General features: G+C 45.1%; 1 protein-coding gene across 1 annotated transcript in view; it reads right to left on the reverse strand.

Moving 5' to 3' along the window:
- B9D1 (B9 domain containing 1) overlaps positions 1 to 19,879 on the reverse strand; it is a 396,621-nt gene that overhangs the window by 346,058 nt on the left and 30,684 nt on the right. Inside the window, exon 2 of the mRNA XM_086940722.1 lies at positions 7,776 to 7,844. Within this exon, the coding sequence (XP_086796848.1) occupies positions 7,776 to 7,844 (69 nt within the window). The remainder of the gene's footprint in view (positions 1 to 7,775; positions 7,845 to 19,879) is intronic.

The raw sequence follows: 19,879 nt of genomic DNA on the forward strand, positions 1-19,879 counted from the left end.
CAGACTGACGAGATTCACCCCTCTGTATGATTCCGATATCCTAGGCAAGCTCTGGCACACCAAGGGTTTTGATAAGTGGGACCTTATAGGTATCTCAAGGGTGGAAGACATGGTAGCTAAAGGAGAGGTTAAGACTTTTCCCCAACTACAGGCTGAATACCACTTGGGTGGATCGGAGTTTTTCCGCTACGCCCAACTGAAACACGCGCTAACTGCTGCTAGGCCTGAGGAGGGCGAAATCCCTGAAAGCTCCCCCTTGGAGGACAGGATTCTGGACGGCCATATGCCTGATAGTGCCATTTCCTTGTCCTACAAGAAGTTGATCAATGTTAGGGTTGACCTCCTCCAGCGCCTGCGAGTACAGTGGGTAGCCGACGGCCTGGAACTGGACGACGAGGACTGGCAGAGTGCTGTGTCTTCCCCTAAGGAGGTCGCCATTTCCTCGCGTCTGCGCCTAGTGCAGTTCAAGATCCTCCACCGGGTGTATGTTACCGGCCCCCGGCTTGTACACATGGGCTTCTCGCCTGATGGCTTTTGTCGTCGTGGCTGTGGAGCCCTTGCTACCTTCATCCATATCTTGTGGGAGTGCCCTGTCATTGCCCCCTACTGGGAGAGGGTACACCGAGTAATGAGGGAAGTGACTGGAGTTGAGTTGGCAGCAGAGGCGCGGAGGTGCCTCCTCAACATTTGGGAGCCGAATGACTACAACACGGCGCAGACTCGTTGGGCTACCCTGGGCAACATGATTGCTAAGCGAGATATAGCGCAGAAATGGGGTTCTACCACGGCCCCCCTGGTGGTGCAATGGAAGGCCAATATGGACTGGTGTATGCTAAAGAGAGAAGACGGTGTACGCTGCCAGGGGGAGGCCTCAGACATGGAACAAGGTGTGGGGGGCGTGGAATGCTTACTGGGGTGACCTGTGCTTACCACCAGAGCCTATTCCTCGCGAGGAATCCCTGTCACCGTAACCGATGACACCAGCTATTTTTACACTCACTGTAATTCTCCTGCTTTCCTCCCCCCCCCTTCTACATCCTACTTTCCGTTCTTTTCTAGACTCTTACCTGACCTCAGATGCCTCCAACTGACTCACACGTATTTCCTTTTCCTCCATTGCCTTTCTCATGCGCCCTTTGGCGCTTCTTTCTTGGTTTTTGTTATTATATAAAATAAAAAACAACCTGCAATGTCCTGATGTGATTCGTTTTGCACTCTACTCTCCTGATACCATGCTGCCTTGCCTCCGGGATGTTAGGCTGAATAGCTGTGTGCTTTGATACAATAAAGGTTTTAAAAAATTTAAAAAAAAAAATATATATTGCACATAAGGCAGTTTAACTGGAATCTTCAGCACCAGCAGGTCATTGAGTAGCCCTTTTTCTGCACTCCCTTCTAATAATAGCATAGTTCTCAAGTTTTCTGTGTAGATCCTGAATACAGATAGAAGGTAGTTGATTATATTTTATAGTCACTGAAAAAACTAAAGGTTACAGGGACGTTATAGTTAGGCTCAGATTTCTTTCCTACAAACACATGGAAATTCAACATTTATAGTAACCTGAGTTAACTAGAACGTACTCCCCCACAATGCACTGCTTTTGACCTCACATTTACAACACTCATGACAGGGTCAGTGACATTACTGATGACATCTCAAATTATATCTTTAAAGTTTATTTTAGACCAGGGGAGGTGGCAGTCTCTGTGGAAGTCCGAGCGTACCCTCTATTAAAAAATGTTTTATAGTACCTCGATTAATGTTGACATACGCCCCAGGGAGGTTGTGGTCCCAGGGGCTGGGGGACACCCACACGGTCCCCCATTATGTATTGTTAAATTTACAGCCCCGGACCCCAGGACCAGAGCTAGAAGAGCAAGGTACTCCTACCCTGTCTCCTTTTCCTTCTTTCTGCATTTTTTTTGGGACTCAGCTGATGCCAGGTTTCAAGATGGCTGCCAACACTTCCTGGTTGAAGTGTTGGCAGCCAATCAGAGCTCTGCAGGTCTCTGCATCAGTTCGAAGATATACACATTTGGATTTCCCTTAATTTCTCACATACTACTTAACGGATTTACACTGGATAACTGAAAGCATGATCCCCGAACCAAAAGCTCCATTTCTGCCACATTCGGTGTAATTCCGTCCAGCGGTTCAGGCTGCAGTTGTTTTTAAATTGACATGGGAAACAATCTTTTAGTACCCCCTCCCCCCCCTTAAAAAAGAATCACCCTAAAACTTTCCACACTCAAAAAGAATTACCAGCAGCCTTTTTTGGGCAATTTTTGTGAAAATTCGTCAAATGGTGCAATAGTTATAGGCAAGTTAAAAAAACGCTTTTCCTACGGAAGCATGGACCTAACTAGAAACTTACTGGTGACCGCCAGTAGGATAAGAGATATATATATATATATATATATATATATATATATATATATATATATATATATATATATATATATATATATATATATATATATATATATATATATATATATATATATATATATATATATATATATAAATTCACTGAAAAAACCATAGGTTTCACACACGTTATAGTTAAAAATTAACATTTGAAAAACCTTAAAAATTCACTGAAAAACCTTTTAAATTATTTATTTTTAGATATTTTATTTTTTAAATTACATTACACATTTTTTATATAAATTGAAAAATAAATGTTTTTAAAAATATTGAAATTGTAATATTTTTATATTTTTTTCTTTTATATATATTTTATATAGCGGGCAATGATCTCCTATGGAAGAAAATTCAAGTTACTGGTAAGTACAGTTACATTTACTTTTCAGGAACAGTAGTGAGCTGAAAGATGCAGCACAGAGGTCTCTCCTGAAAGCAGCTGAGTAAATCGGAAATTGTAGTTCGGCTGATTTTTGAGGAATTTTTTTAAGTTCCAAAACTCTACACTTAGAAAAATTTTCAATTGAAACATGTCAATGTTACACTATGGAAGGAAATTCAAGTTACTCTAACTACGATTAGAATTACTTTTCATGATCCGTAGTGGGCTAAAAGATGCAGCATTGAGGTCTCTACTGATAACAGGTGAGTAAATCGGAATCCGTACATCGGCTGATTTTAGAGGAATTTTTTTAAGTTCCAAAACTCCACACTTAGAAGAATTTCCAAGTAAAACATGACAATGTTGGCCTATGGAAGGACATTCAAGTTACTGTAAGTATGGTTACATTTACTTTTCAGGGTCCGTCCTGGGCTCAAAGATGCAGCACTGACGTCTCTCATGATAACAGGTGAGTAAATCGGAATTCGTAGTTCGGCTGATTTTACAGGAATGTTTTAACCTTCCAAAACTCCACACTTAGAAAAATGTCCATGTGAAACCAGTCAATGTTTGCCTATGGAAGTAAATTCAAGTTACTGTAACTACGATTAGAATCTTTTTTCAGGATCAGTAGTGGGCTGAAAGATGCAGCACTGAGGTCTCTCCTGATAACAGGTGAGTAAATCGGAATTCGTAGTTCGGCTGATTTTAGAGGAATTTTTTAAAGTACCAAAACTCCACACTCAGAAAAATTTCCATGTGAAACCAGTCAATGTTTGCCTATGGAAGGAAATTCAAGTTACTGTAAGTATGGTTACATTTACTTTTCAGGGTCGGTCCTAGGCTCAAAGATGCAGCACTGCCGTCTCTCGTGATAACAGGTGAGTAAATCGGAATTCGTACTTTGGCTGATTTTAGAGGAATATTTTGCTCTATAGTGAAGGAAGGGGGCGGGCCTGAGGACACATGTGTGCAAACACGCTCTGTGGCGCATTTTAGGTTGGGGAATATATTCCTCTTCAATCCTGAGGTCACCTGTGAGCCAACTAGGCCATCAGGTACCTCCAGTTTGCGCCAGGGAGCTGTGTTGTAGAGAGGTGTTCAGAGGGCATGCCCCCTTTTTACAACACTCTGCAACGCAGCTCCGTGGCACTTACTAAAGGTACCCATTGGACTAGTTGGCCCCTAGGGGACCTCTGGATTGAAGAGGAATATATTCCCCAACCTAAAACGCACCACAGGGCGTGTTTGCACACGTAACCTCAAGCCCCGCCCCCTCCCTTCACCACTGTGCAAACATGCCCGGTAACGCGTTCTAAGTTGGGGGATTAAGTCCCCTTGCATACTGGGGGTCCCTGGGGGCCAACTAGCACACCAGGAACCTCCAGTATGCGCCAGGGGGCTGCCTTGCAAAGAGGTGTAAAAAGAGGCGGGCCTCATTACACCTCAGGGCGCGTTTGCAGAGTGGTGTAAAGAGGCCAAGCCCCCAATATTCAAGGGGAATTAGTTCCCCCTCTGCAAACACGCCAGGGAGGCTGCCTTGCAGAGAGGTGTAAAAAGGGGCAGGGCCTCATTACACCTCTATGCAACGCAGCCCCCTGGAGCATACTGGAGGTTCCTGGTGGGCTAGTTGGGCCCCAGGGACCACCAGTATGCAAGGGGAATTAGTTCCCTCTCTGCAAATGCGCCAAGGGGCTGCGTTGCAGAGAGGTGTAAAAAGGGGCGTGGCCTCTTTACACGTCTCTGCAAGACCGACTTGAGTAAACACGTCGGATATCACAAGCCGGGCACCAGTAGGTTTGACGAACCCACCGTGTTGGATTGGATACACACAAGGTTATTCCGATTGACCGAATAGAAGATTTTACCACGACTTCGGGTGACACTCTTTCACTTGAACTCCAGGACTGTCGTGCACTTAATCGTCTTGATAAAGACCCGCCGCGACCAACAAGTTGGCGCTTGATAGGGTCGAAACGTCGACGCTTCTCAAAGGCCTCTTAACTCTAGAACTCCAATGAAGTAAAAGAAATCAAAAGGGTCCAAGAAGTTGACATCAGTGGATGGCCTTTGCAAAACCAGAACTTTGTAATTGTTGTATATTTGTATAGATTGTCTAATTGAATGCATTGATTGTGTATATATTGTCTTTTGTATTGTCCTTTTGCGCCGTGATCACTATTCATTGTTTTCACTTTCTTTTGCACCACATTGAAGAGATTGACAGTCTTATGTACAGACAAAAATGTTTTTGTAAGAATGTGATTTATTTAATATAAAGAGAATATAGAGTCACTTGTAGGCTATTCTTTCATTTGATTGTAAGAAGCTGTATTTCTTTCTCTTCCAGAGGGGGCACCAGCTATTAAGTGACTTAGATGGTATTGTACTTTGGTTTACAAGACCACGTAGAAACCAAATAATATGGTTGAAAAATAAGTGTTGTTCGTATCCGACAGAACCAATTTTCTTTTGAACTATCATTAACCCGGGTTCTGAGGGACACAGGGTCAACCCCGTTTTTGTTTACAAGGTGAATTCTAAAACAGCATGTTAAAGTGCCTGGACAGCATTTTATTCTTTATACTGCCACCAACATATATGTTAGATCCGACAAGCTTCCCCTTCTTTCCTGCCTTTACTCGCCCTCCTTTTTTGTTGCTTAGCCTTGTTGTTCATCTCTCCTTTCCCCTCTCATTCACAGCCCTCCCCTCACTTTTCTTTTCTTTCTGTCTCGTGTACCACTGTGAGGAGAATGCAGTTTTCGCACAGTGTTGTCCTTATACATTTTTCTCAAGCATTCCAACTTATTTTAGAGTTGGAAAACAGCGGCTGCCTCTCTTTGTTTCACCGAGGAAAACCTGTTGTGTGGCACGTGCCACAGCAGCACATCATTAAGGTGCTCTTGGAAGTCAACATACAGGTCTGAAGAGAAAATGCTGTGCAGAGGAACAGCGGCGCGCCAGCAGCAAGAGCTGGAATCACAGGGAGAGACACATGAATCAAAGAGAAAACGTGGGCTACATTCATCTGGCTACTTTTACCCATCCACATCCTGCACAGACAGACACAGGATGAGATCAGAAACCTCCAACAAGGCGTGATGACTAACTCAGGGATGGTGGGGGCACTTTCTGCCTTTTAACAGATGTAAAGCTTTAATGCCAAATCCCAATTCTCAAGCACCATGTATGAGATGAAAAGCAAGCAGCCCTGCTTTGTAAACAAGTGAACACCGAGGAATAGCTTTTTCCTAGAATTCAGGGGGGCACACTGAAGAACAGATTTCTTTGTTGCATTTTAACACGCAGACCTTTCACTACATGTTGCCCCCTGGGCGTTTTAGAAGACCGGTTGCTAGAAATGGGGCTCCTCTTGAAAAGCATAGGCAGTTAGAGTCTGCCATAACTCAGCTAGCCACCACTCCACAAGAAAGACAGAATAGAAAGGTCTTTTTGAAACGAGATTGGTCATTTTCGCAATTTAATACTTCACTTCTCTTCCAGGTAATTAGCCTCTTTCAATACCGACCACAATTCTTGGAAACATTCGTGACCTTTCTAGTAATTCCAATGCACAGGACCACCAAGCCATTATCATATTATTTTGCTTGATACTCCTGAGAATAAAGGAACTCGATGCTTGCTAGACAAGGGCGAAAAAGTCAGAATGGTGAATATTCATGCGATGTAATAGTATATTAAATTAGAACATCGTTAGCTGTGTGTATTCCCACACATAATACATGCATTTAAACTGACTATTGATTTAATTGTGTACTCTCAGTGGGGGTTTTCATTTTGTAGTTTGCATACTAGGAATGCCAGCCATCAGATAAAGAGTGGCCTGTAATATGTGTAGCCTCAAACATGCTGGTGCTAGAACCTAGGAGCTACCTGGTGCCTCTGCTGTGTTACGAGTAAACGGACAGTGTCGACACTGGAACGGTGGAGAAGGTAACCGGGCAACCGACAATGGGGTACAGCAAGAGATGCCAAGTCCTAAGATAGCGGAGGGGTAAATTCAGCCCTCTTAGAACTTCATTCTAATTCCATCAATTATTCGTTTTGTTAAGATGGTTTTACTTTTCTTTAGAATACAACGTGTGTCAGGTACAACAACATCATGGACATCCACATACAAGCATCTGAACCCTACAACAACTGGACATATAATCTACTATTTGAAAAGTTAGGGTACTGTCAAACACTGTCAAGGTAATTGGCCCAATCTCCAAATGCAAAACTGACCTTCAATATGCTAGGCCAATGGGGCACTAGGTTCTAATTACCCAGACCACCTCCAATGGGCGTTACAATGGTATTAGAATGACTCCAATGTACGATGGTAAAAGGGCCAAGTTAGCTCAGACACATTAACTAAGTCACATGGCCCGACACAAAAAGTTAGTCAGAGGGTCTGAGGTTTACTGGTATTGCAAGGACACAGAAGAACCCCGCGGTTCGCTTGACACAACTGCAGTGTAGACCTCTTTACACGTTGTAGCACTGACAAATTCAAATCCATGGATTAGAGTAATCTTGCCAACTAGGGGGAAGTTTTGTTCCTGTTTCTAGGTCGCTTTAGATTGTGATGGGGTACTAAGGCTAGAACCTTAGTTCACTTTTTGTGTGTACTGTGATGTTGCATGTTACCCTGCTCTTTTCCTTTATAAGCGTTCAGTTGTAGAAGATGAATGCAGTTTTGTTATTTATCGTATTCACACGTCATTATTACAAGCCAAGTATTGAAGTCATTATTTCAAGTTAAATTTAATAAGAATACAAAAAAATCTGTAGATTTAATACTGTAGTTAATGCTGCTCATAGCATCAAAGCCTGTTGGAAAAAAACAGAATTGGTGGAGGGTCCATTAATTCCAAAAAGTTCCCTGGGATTGGAAAACACACAATGAATGCAACTGATAATACATGCTCATTCACATTTTATAAGTTTGAAAGAAGCTTACCGTTGTGGGTGCCCAGTCAAGGCCATATACAAAGCAGTATTTGCAGTACAATTCGTCAAATTCTGGAAACTGTAAAATAAAAAGCAGGCATTAATAATAATATACATTATTAAAGATGGGTAACAGTGAATAATGGCGATGTTTTTAAATGAGGGCTTCAGAATAACATCAAATAGACAAGAACGTAACTCAAGTTGTCTATGATGGCATTCAAAATCCACTAGCGAAAAACATTACTGTTGTCCAATGTTTACCCACGTATAATTTGATGTTATGTATGGCCCCTAAAATCACCTACACCTACTTTAACCCGTTCCGTGCTTCGAACGTCCAACGGTCGTCGCGTGCACTACCTCGCTAGTGCTGCGCACGACCGTTGGACGTCCGAATCCCGTTAGCGCAATCGAACGTCCGCACTGGGGCGGAATGTTTGCGCGCGCTTAACGGGTGAAACTGCTACACAGGGGTAGAGGAGAAATACGCCATAAATAATATAACATCTCCTCCCTGTCCCAAATATATAAATATATATATATATATATATATATATATATATATATATATATATATATATATATATATATATATATATATATATATATATATATATATATATATATATATATATATATATATATATTATTATGTGTTTTAATATTTATTTTAAAAACTGGCCTCCAGCTAACCAATCCACCGGTCTCTGTGTGTAGTGGTTACTTACTTACTCGTGCTCACCGCGCGGTGTGTCGCGCGATGTGTGGTCAGTCACCGTTGAGGTTTGCCTCTGGACAGAAGCATCGCGCATTGGGTGAAGTTTATGACTTTACGGAATAAACCTTTCTTCAACTACTCTACGTTTTCCTGTGGATTCTTCCAAGCTACACTGTGCCATCCCACACTCTACTTTCTGGAAGCTGTGCCTTCTGCCTTTCAGACATCCATCCGAGTTGAGGCCAGAGCTGTACTGACAGGCTCTCAGAGAACCCTTTCAGGGCAGCCTGGAATTCCTTTATGATGTAGCAACAGTGGGTAACAACCTTTGTTAGTCACTGTTGCTACATCATAGAGATTTAGAATCGTGTATTCACGCTAGTGGCTCTCGGTGAGAGCCATACATCACATATACAATTATAGATGGGTAGCTGTGAATAACAGATGTTTCTCACTTAGGGGTTCTGAGTAACCTTAAATTGACAACAAGAGAAAAGCCCAGAAGCACCACCCCACTAGCGCCCCATTTTGCAGTGACAAATAGAACACAAATTGCCTTTACTATGACAGTATTTTGTCGAAGGTACATTTTATGCCGCAAATTACCTCCAGTATGACAGTGTAAGCGTTTTGCTATAGTCGCCTCTGTAAGCCAAGAATTACCTTCAGTATGCCTGGCTAATGGAACACTCGCAAGCATTGCAATGCATACTCACTCATTCACGCTCACTTACATTCACTCACTCAATCAATTTAAAATTCGTTTCTTTAGACACATCAGGAGTGATCATGAGTAGGCCGACACCGAGGTGTTCAGAATTAATTGGCTGCATTCGTTATCGCTTATTACCACATTTGGAGAATTATAAATGAAGTTTTGAGTTTAAAGTTCCAAAATCTGAATTTCCGTGTAAATATCAGACCTTTTCCCCTTACTAAATTCTGCAAGGTTTTACCTGCCAAAAGTTTAATATGAGAAGTGTGATCTTGATTACATATAGCAATGACATAATTATTCTAATTAGGATCCCTTTGCATTCTTACAACAGCCACAATTTAGCAGTCCACGTGTAATCTGGCCCTAAATCTGCAAAACTATTTCATATCATAGAAGTACAAATAAATATCTAGAGTTCATTTTAAAATCATATTGTAAATTTTGTTTTTTTACCGATAAAAGTCAGTCTCGGCCCAACGACTGAGTCTGTGTGGCGTATTTCCGTTTTTAGCGTCAATGCAGGTAGAGGAGGCATAGTTCCATATTTCATGAGCAAAGGTTTTATGACTGAAAGAAGAAAGGGTTCAAACCTAACGTTACTCCAGTTGTCTAGAGTTTTCAAACTCTAATCTGCAATACTATATATATATATATATATACGGGAACCTGTTTGTTTCACCCAAATACGTTTCTTGCAGAAGAAACCGATGTTTTGTTCATCAAGTACTCTTTGTCTCTTCCGTTAGAGATACGCAATGCCGACTGGTTTTGAACCTTTCGAGGTGGAAAAGAAACCCATTGCACACTCCACCACATACAATATTCTGATTTATATGCTAATTTACCCAATAAATAGGCCAGCCTATTTCAGTTTTTTGCCATTGGTTTCCTCGAGACAAGAGGTAAACAAATATTATCAGGCGAAACCCTGCCACATCAACCATGAAAGACGCCCAAAGTCATAGACAGTAAATAATTCAAAATGCCTTTCCAAGAATAGCTCTTGATTACATCTCATGTCCCCCTATGCTCAAAGGGCAATAATTCGGAGCTATAAAGGAACATAGGTACAATTTTACTCTTGAGAGCCCTAATCAAGGGGTGCCATAAATACATTTGCATATACACAGGTAAACCTAACTAATCAGACACAAGTTTCCACAGCCCTTCGTCATACTGACTGATGACAGTCCCGCCAATTTAGGGAGTTGTTACATGCAAAGCATATATTTAAAAGAGTTAACTCTCTACACAACATTATTTGCAAAAAACAGGAAATGATTTTGCATTTCCTCCCAAAAATCTATCATTCCACCAAATACAATCCAATTAAAGTGAAAACCAGGATACACTCATGTTTGAGGCAAATCTTGATTTAGACAACTTCTGAGATAAGGGCCCTGAAAAGTCTACCTCAATCTGTGCTCCATTTGAAGACTGAAGGTTGCAGATGACAGAAAGCAGAATAGGAGAAATGTGTTGCACGCAGTCGTTCAGCACCCAAGTCGCAACAACGATTTCATTTTAGGGGGGCGCATTGGTGGAATGGTGTTGGATTTAAAGTCCAACACCTTCCCTACTGTTGAGCAGACTGGAGTTGGAATAGTAAATAAAACTATTCCAACATCCAGCACCCCCCCCCCCCCCCCAACGCAAGTCGTTAAAACAACTTGCGCACTGAACAAATGCGCCCTAAAGATGTGTTCATACAAAATATGGCGTTTGGAACGCATGCGCCCCAAACGCATGCAGAATACTGTCATACATTCGGCAGGAGATAAAGGGACCTTGCCTAAAACCAACTGGTGGGATTGGGTTATTTTCAACAACCCCCTTATTAGACGTTGAAGGATAATTACATACACTTTGGTGGCAATATTTCACAGTTCTATAATTATAAGCCTATAACAAGAGGGAAAATTAATATTGCCTTTCTTAAATATGAGCTACACAATCGAGCCCTCCCTTCAGAAAGTGTCCAGTTTAGAACACTGAATGAAACAAAAGATAGCAGTTGATGGGTTCAACAGTTCACCTTTGATTTTAAGATAACTGTTGCTAAGTCATGCACGCTTGCAACTGGAATCAAAGTCAGTGAGAAAATTGTCGTACTTAAAGAAGCAAACCGCAAATAAATCTATTATTTCAGTTTTGGCTGCAAGAGAAGGTTTGGTGGCAGGTTATCCTTGAAAGCCATGCAGGCTCCTTAAGTGAGCAATCCAGGCCTCTTCTGGAACTATGCAGGCCAAAGTCGTGGGTGGATCTGAGCAGCCCTTTTTAATGAAATGCAAAAACATTTTCAGGTCATCTGAATGTATTGTTTTCAGGTCGGGCGTTAGTCAAGAGCTTTTGTTTTTAGTTAAAAATATACATGTAATAAGCAAAATCATTTATGCTTATTTATTACTCGCTGTCAATTGTATACATTTTATTTAAGTTTTAATATCTGCATACAATGTTATATTTTATGAAATGTTCATACTTCACTTGTTTTGTTTCCTTTTCCCCCTTGTTTTCCTTTTCCATGACTTAGATATAGGTGTTTATTGATTCCGGTTTATTATGCCTTCTCAATGTTATTTTTGTATCTCATATACCTTTCATTGATTGAGTGTATTACATTCTGTATTCTATGCTATGTTTTGGTTTCAATAAACTTGAACTTAAAAAATATACATGTAATATACTTACTTATAAAAGCTTTCAGCCAGCCCACTTCACCCACTGGCCTGTCGTGTGCCATTCACATTTTTCTTCCGCCCACTTAAGTATGGGGCAATGGGACAGGCCTATTCAGCCATTGGATAACTGCACTTGAAGTGACAGTATTTTGCCCTTTACCCAATGCAAGTCCCCTGACAAAGATGTCTGCTTCCCTCTCGAGCACGGGGTCTGCAAATGCTATTCCACCAAAGCAGTATGTGTAAGCCAGCGCTTCCTAGCGCTACCAGCTCTTATTGTTGGGCAGGCGCTGAGAATTCACAAGAGTTCTCAGAAACTATGATTGCGCATGGATGCAAGCCTAGCATCATAATGGCGAAACTAAACACAGTGTGTCCCGCTCTGGCCTCCTAATAATTCCTTCTTCTGTCTTATTCCCCACTAGGTCCATCCCCCATCACTCCTTCCTTCGACTCTCAACCAGCTTCATTCCTTCCTCAGCCGCCCAGCTACATACACCAGTCCCTGCTTCCTTGCTTACAACCTGCCCTGCCCTTCAATGCCTTCCAGCCCAGTCTCCCTCCGGCATCCTCCTCCATCCTGTGGCACATTCAGCTCATCTTTGCTTGATGCCTCACATCCGTTGCAATAAATACAACAAAAGTGTTGTGTGTGACAGCGGCACAATGGCCAGCCAGGGATGTAACGCAGGCCCCTGCGGCACAGGAGGGCTCCCAACCCTTCAAAAGAGCCACCTAATCAGCCAAATGCAAATACATATCTTTATGACAGTAGACTCGGGCCCCTCATCACATTCTACAGGGGGCGCCATTTTGTGCTACACTGCTGTTGCCAGCTTCCACTAACAAAGGCTAAGAGGACAGACTGAAAGTGGCCGAGGGATAAACTCCAGCCTCCTTTCTGCTCTGTCTCCTGCGCTCTGTACATCAGTGCATAAAACAGCATCAACATTTGGCGCTTCCCTGCTACCATTTTATCCAACTGGGTTCCTGAGCCCGATTGGCTGAACTGGGAAACTTCACGCAGCATCCTGAAGATCGAGTTCAGGCAAACTAAATATAGTCTTCTGTTTGCGAGGTAAGGAGTGCCCTGAAACTGGCATTAATTAAAATCCTGTGCTTTAATACCTTGGCTGCGGCCTGAATTCTGCTGCGGTGCTGGACATTCCACTCGCGGTGTGGCTCGGACGGCCCCCGGCCGTTGTACGCACATGGCCACTGTGACTCATGATGGTCGTGGGCCGGCATGAGCACGGAAGGGGTTAATGTGGTTACAGAAGTGACACTCTACAATGCAAATGTCATATTTATTGAAATTTCTTACCGCTGTACACTTGCTTCTGCGCCCCAAATAGGCTAAAGTAAGGGTTAAATGTTCTTGCTGTCATGGAAGATTCACACAGACCTACTGTTGTTCATCTTCATGGCCCCCTTCTCATCCGGAATTAATAGACTTCACAGCATTACTAAAGCGCTCCCAGTCACTAACAGCAGCTCAGCTTGCAAAACGCTGCATGCCTGCTGTTCTGAGCCTGTGATTTGCGCAGCTGTGTTTTGGCATGGGTAAGGAACAGACAGAGACAGTGACGTTTTCCACCAGACTTACACAATTTGCCAATTAAAAATGGACAAATTTTGCACAAAGTTCTCCTGGGTTTCGAAGTTTGCAAATGAGCCACCAGAGCACACGTGCATGTGTTCTTGCTTCAGCTCCGGGATGAAGTAGCTGTTTTAAATATGCAAAGGGTGAACACGTTAGCTGGTAGAGACTCTATCTAGCTGCAGATTCCTTACCTTAGAATTAGTCCAGGAGTCAGACTGGATCCGGAAATGTTCCATGAGCAGTACCCCTGCAGACCAGTAGGTGGTGGTGTTCTACTCCACTTGTCGTAGTCGGCATCCTCTGTGCCAGAAGTGAAGTGCCTATATAGGCGCCACCCCAGTGCACGGATATCAGTTTCTTTTTGCGTTTTTCTAAGTAGGAAGGACAGAGCCACGAAGAATGCAGACTACTGGTGTGTGGAACTAGGGCCCTGAAAAGGGAATTGCCCTGTACCTAGACATCCATTCGTAGAGAGGGGAGTATGGGTGGGTAGGTAGGTACGGAATCTGTGGCTAGAGTCTCTACCAGATAGGGCATTACCGAAGGTAAGTAGCTTGTTCATCTGATAGAGACTTCTAACCACAGAATCATTACCCTAGAATAGATACCCAAGCAATACCTCTCCGGAATTGGGTCTGCAGACATCATTTAAACTAGAAAGTCCTGCCAGACTGAATGGGCAAAATGCCCATCTTGACGGACCAGACTGTTCAGGCAGCAGTGCTTAGTGAACGTGTGCAGATATCCAAGACTGGAATGCTGCGTGCTAGCGCAGTGGTCGCAGCTTTCGATCTGGTGGAATAATCAAATAAACCCTCAAGAGATTGCTTCTTGGCTAACGTATAACAGATCTTATGATCCATTAGAAGATGTTAGTTTCTGCACAGCCTTCCTTCTCTTGGCCGGGCTTCTTAACAAAGAGTTGATCATCCACCCGGAAATGTTTTGTGCAGTCAAGATAGGACAATGCTCTTTTTTGGTCCAGCCAGTGGAGCCTCTCCTCTTCATAAGCAGGAAGAGGAAAGGCGTAAAAGGTAGGCAAGGTGATGGACTGGCCTACAAAGAATGTGGTGACCACCTGCGGAAAGAAGGATGGTCGAGTCTGAAGGACCAGCTTGTCTAGGGAGAAAGACGCGTATGGAGGCTGAGATGATAATGCCTAAAGCTCACTGACCCTCCAGGCAGATGTTATTGCCACCAGAAAGACTGTCTTGATGGTGAGAAGCCTAAGAGGGTAGTTAAGGTCTAACTGAGGCATACCAAAGGGAGCAGAAGGAAACGTGTTGCATATCTTTAAGAAACCAATTTACAATAGGAGACTTGTAGAGGGAGGGCTGATCTGGAAGCTGTAAAAAAGCAGATATAGCAGACAAATAACCCTTCAACGTGTCCAATGCAGAGACCTGCTGGGCTAGGGTAAAGATGGACAAAAGAACTTGTGAAAGAGGTGCAGATGGGGGATCAACCTGTTTGGATGTAAACCATGGCACAAACTTGCTCCATTGGCCAGTGTTTACAGTTTTTGTAAAGGGACATTGAGCTGCCAAACATCACAGACTTTGGGCGGAAGGTCAAAAGCTGTCAGCTGTCACTGTTCAATCTTTACGCATGAATGCTGAGCGTAGACAGGTTCGGATGGAGTACCCAACGCTGGTGCTGCAACAGAAGGTCCTCCTGAAGGGGCACCTTGATCCCACGACCGATGGACATGCTCTACAGCTCAGGATACCAGACACTCCAAGCCCTGTCCGGAGCCTCAAGGATAACTCCGGCTCATCGTTTCTGTTCTTCTTGAGAACTCTACAAAGCAGTGGCATTTGCAGAAAGACGGAGAATAGCGGGAGTTCTACCTGAGATCAAAAGAGTCTCCGAGGACGAGCCATCTTGGAAACCCGACGTCGCAGAAGTGCTGACATTGTGCGTTCTCTGCGGTGGCAAACAGATCTAACCAAGGCTCTCCCCACTGCTGAAAGAGACCTTGCACCACCTCTGGTTTGAGATTCCATTCATGATCCACTAAGCATCTTCGCTGAGTGTGTCAGCTCTAGTGTTCAGTGAGCCTGCTAGGTGTTGAACCACCAAGGAAATGCCCCGATGCTCCAGCCATGTCCAGAGATGCATAGCCTATTGACAAAGGGTCCAGGACCCCACATTGCTGTGTTTGTTGCTGTACCACATGGCAGTGGTGTTGTCCGTGAACATCTGCACAAGCCTTCCTTTGTTGGAGGGTAGGAAGGCTTTCAATTCCAATCAGATTGTATGAAGCTCCAAGAGGTTGTCCAGATTCTGCAGGAGACCAGAGTCCTCTGATGTCCACCTCTCCCAGATGGCTGCCCTATCCCAGGAGTGGCCCATCTGTCACTACCGTCAGATCCGGTATGGGAAGGGAGGGGGGTTTGCTGCCTTCCCAGCCTGTCAACAACCACTGTAACAGTGCCCTCTGAGATCTGGACAATGTTGGAGAGATTTCCCCGATGCTGTGCCCACTGGAACTTTAGGTCCCACTGCAGAGACTGCATATGCTAACAGACAAGCATCACTAGCAGGATGCAGGACCATCTCATCAAACCTGACCATTTTCCAAAGTTGGATTTGATGATGCATGCACCCAGGTGGCTACATTAGAGGTTCCCCACCTGGTTGCCCTAGCCTTTCATGTGCCCTGCCTGACAGCCTGTAGCAGCTTCCGCCAAGACAGAAACTGACCCCCTTTTAGGAGGTTTGAATACTCCCAGGAGTCAGAAACAAAGCCCTGCCTGGGCAGAAGGTGTCACCTTGTGTTTGCTTTGTACGCCCTAAGTTGGCAGGGTATGCCCAGGCGCGGGTCCCTTGTACACTTTGCCGCTGGATTCCAGCTAGCCTGGCTGATGAGGGGTGTTTCCCCGAAACCGGACCCAGGATTCTTGTTTCCGGTCCAGAGAAGACCTGGCTTGGCTGTTCGGGCTTAACTGTTCTCATGAGGCACAGGGTCATGATTGATTTGCATATGGCTGGGTCTGTACTCGGATTGCGAAGTGAGCTAAAGAACGATGATGGATTCAACCCAGATCTGTGACTGGGGATGAGTGTCTGAAAAGTTTCAGTGCTCTGTCCATCATCGCCTTGTGTTTGCTTTGTCACCTCCCTTCCCGACAAGATGGCTAGTCAAGTGGCACATCAAGGAGGTGAGTTTCAAAGCTCTCACAGCCACTGGTATGCAACCAGGCTGCCTCCAAAGAAGGAAACATTCAACTCCCTGCCTCATGCACATTTGCTCATGGGAAGGGAGGAAAATTAGGTAGTTAGGGGGTGTATACCCCCAGAACGCTAGCTATATCCCTATGGTGGGCTACCTGGTCTGTATAGCCGAGGATTTGTTCAGCCATTTTTATAGGTGGCAGAATACAAGTTTATTGATAGAAAATGTGGTCACCTCAGGGGCGGATTTGCTGCTGGGGCTAGTAGCTCATTGGCTACTTACACCCACACCCCTAAAGCCCCCAAATCTAGGATTCAAGGGGTACCCCTGACACCAGAACTTCAGCTCTGCTTCAATTGCAACCAAGGACAAAGAAGAGACCCGTACCTGCAACTTCAGGGCCTGCACAAAGCAAAGGTCCGATAATCTGCACCTGTGCCAACCACCTTACAACTGCACAACCACAAATAGTCCAGGACCAAAGATCAGCTCCAAAGGAAAGAAGAACCTCTCTGAAAGCTAAAGGCAACTCCAGAACTTCTTTTGACTAGAGGTACTAGTCCCGGGCAGCCTAAGCGCACTCCTGGAAACAAACAATCACTGAGCATCAGGCCCGCTGAGGGATCGCCCAAAAGTAAATGGTTTAGTGCTTTGTAGTAAATGTAGTCCTGGCCTCCAGCAAGTTTCAGGCAGCTACTGTCCCCCCCCCCCCCCCCCCCAACTCCAGGACGAAGTAACCAAAAGCTAGGTTTGCTACTTCAAAGGCTTGTTGGTGGCCAGTCGGGCTACCACTACCTTTGTTCAACGCTGGGGCTTGAGGTAATCCCACAGCATCTTCAACCCACTGCCTCAATGGCCCCGTTGTCAAGTTTCTGCATCCCTGTCCTCACCAGCACCGTCAAAGCAGCAAAACCAGCACCTGCAACTCCCATGTTGAGCACCAGGGAGAGCCAGGACAACTCTGCACCCTGACCCTACAAGCCAAGTAACATTCAACTGACTGCCAGAGCCTGGTTCTGGGACTTGCATCACCTTACCCCTCAGTGGTTTCCACTGAAGTCGACCTGCAGGTTACCAAGTGTCGCTAGTGTGTTTCCCCGTTGACCGCAACATCCCCCAGAAAGCCATTGGTTCTCAACCAGATATGACACCTAAGGGCCCCTGATGAGGAAAATGCTTTGCGGAGCAAGTCAATGGTATCCAGTCCACAAAGTATGGTGAACTTAGCTGCCCTCTCCCATCAGCCATAGATTATGGCATGGGCCTCCTACGGAATCATGGGCTGCACCTGGGCAACGGAGTCCCCGAGTGGGAGTTTCGACCCAAAAGTCAAAAGGTGTTTACCAACTGCAGTGCCAGGCTGGTGGAAGAAAACATCTTCTTACCCCAGATATCCAGCCTCTTGGATTGCCTGGCCAGTGGAGTGGTAGGAAATGCACCAGGATGTACTTTGGAAGTGGAGACTTGGACCATCAAGCTCTCCGGGGTGGGGTGCTGGGTGAGGAAATGGGGGTCTCCTGAGGCAGGGCAATGCCGACATGCAATTGCCCTATTCACAGGAGCCCCTGTGCAGGGCTTGGACCAGGCCCCAAGTATAACATCTGTCAGAGCTTCTTCATTAAATAGGAGAAGTGGTTTGATTGGGGTCAGCCCCGGCTGAATCACATTGGTCATGACAGCCACAGTGGGCAGCTGAAGGTCCAGGCCCTCGCCGCCCGACTCACCACCATTGCAAACCTCCTCCATAGCCACAATAGGAGGAGAGCCCAAGCCAGTATCTGGAGAGGTGCCCAATCTACTGGCAGGTGCCAGATTCTCACACCAGGTGTCCTTGGTGTAATTTAGGGCTGCATTTCATCAGGGTTCAGAGGCCTGTCCCATTCATCTCCAAGTCCTAGACCATAGAAATAGGGCACGGGCTCCAGCCTGGAGGGAATGCCTCATGTCAGCACCAGAGTAGGCGTCGGGCGATGTCCATATTGCTCGGTGTCAGAATTGGGGATGAGAATGGGGATGGCGCTGTTGGTGGGCACCAGAGATGTCGGCAATGAGGCTGGTGCCAGAGAAGGTCGAGGTGAATCCACCATCATTGGTGCGGATTGTCCGTGGATCCAAGGGACTCGACTGGCTCCAGGGATGAACCAGCAAGCGGAAGACCAGAAAGGGCCGTTCCTGAACCCGCAGGGTCTGAGGGCATGCCAGCAGGGATGGGCCGCTCAAACATGAGGGGCATAGCCTCATAAAACTCACAGAGTTGGACTGGGGTCGCTCTGGATTCAGGAAACCTGAGGAGGCAGAGAGACGGCCCAGGTGCAGTCTCAATCGCATAGCCAGGCCTCGAATACAGACGTTCCTTCGTCTCGTCAAATTACTTCAGTGGACGAGGTGAAGTCGAAGACCTCTTCAACTTTTTGGCCTTCTTGTACTTCGGGGACTTATCCGAACACCCAGAAGACTTCAAGTGTGAAACTAGTGCTTAAAGTGGCTCCACAACTGATCCTGGGACCTTCCTCTCTAACCGGATCGAGACTGTAGGGGCATAGCACGTCGAGGGGCAAGGAGACTGCAGGACCGCTCCCCTCAAAGCATTGGGGTTCATGGTTCTACAACTGACACAGGTCTTGATTTTGTGGTCATGCTTGAAACACCCGAGGCAGACGAGATGTGGGTCAGTCACCCATATTTGTCGGTAACAGGTGCCATAGGGTTAAAACCAGCCTTCCTCACAGACATCCCTGCCAGACCAGGAGACAATGTCTCAAAAAATCTCAGACAAAAGGTCAAAAAGTGACTGGGGGCTACCTCTTCTCTGAATCTGCACTGACTGGCGTGGAAAGAAAACAACTGGCGTCAGCAGGCTGGGGTGACACCTATATAGGTACTGCACATGTCACTTCCGGCGCGGACGACACCAAACAAGCAAAGCAGGGCAAAACAGTGCACAGGGCTACTGCTCACGAAACATTTCCAGATCCAGTCTGATGCCTGGGGATAATTCTAAGGTAAGGAATCTGCGGCTGCAAGTCTCTACAGATAATGTTTCCTTACTGTGCAGGACCCCACTGAGTTCTTTATTGCCAGCCATGTGAAACATCAAGCTTGAATAATAGTATCCAAGGCTATTTACCATTAGGGCCCAGTACTGTGGAGAACTTCGTTAAAATCCGACCAGCCGGGATGCCTGTTTAGGTCTGGCACTAGCCAAGAACTTTT

Source organism: Lissotriton vulgaris, chromosome 10 (assembly GCF_964263255.1).
Source record: "Lissotriton vulgaris chromosome 10, aLisVul1.2, whole genome shotgun sequence".
In the NCBI taxonomy this organism is placed as follows: Eukaryota; Metazoa; Chordata; class Amphibia; order Caudata; family Salamandridae; genus Lissotriton; species Lissotriton vulgaris.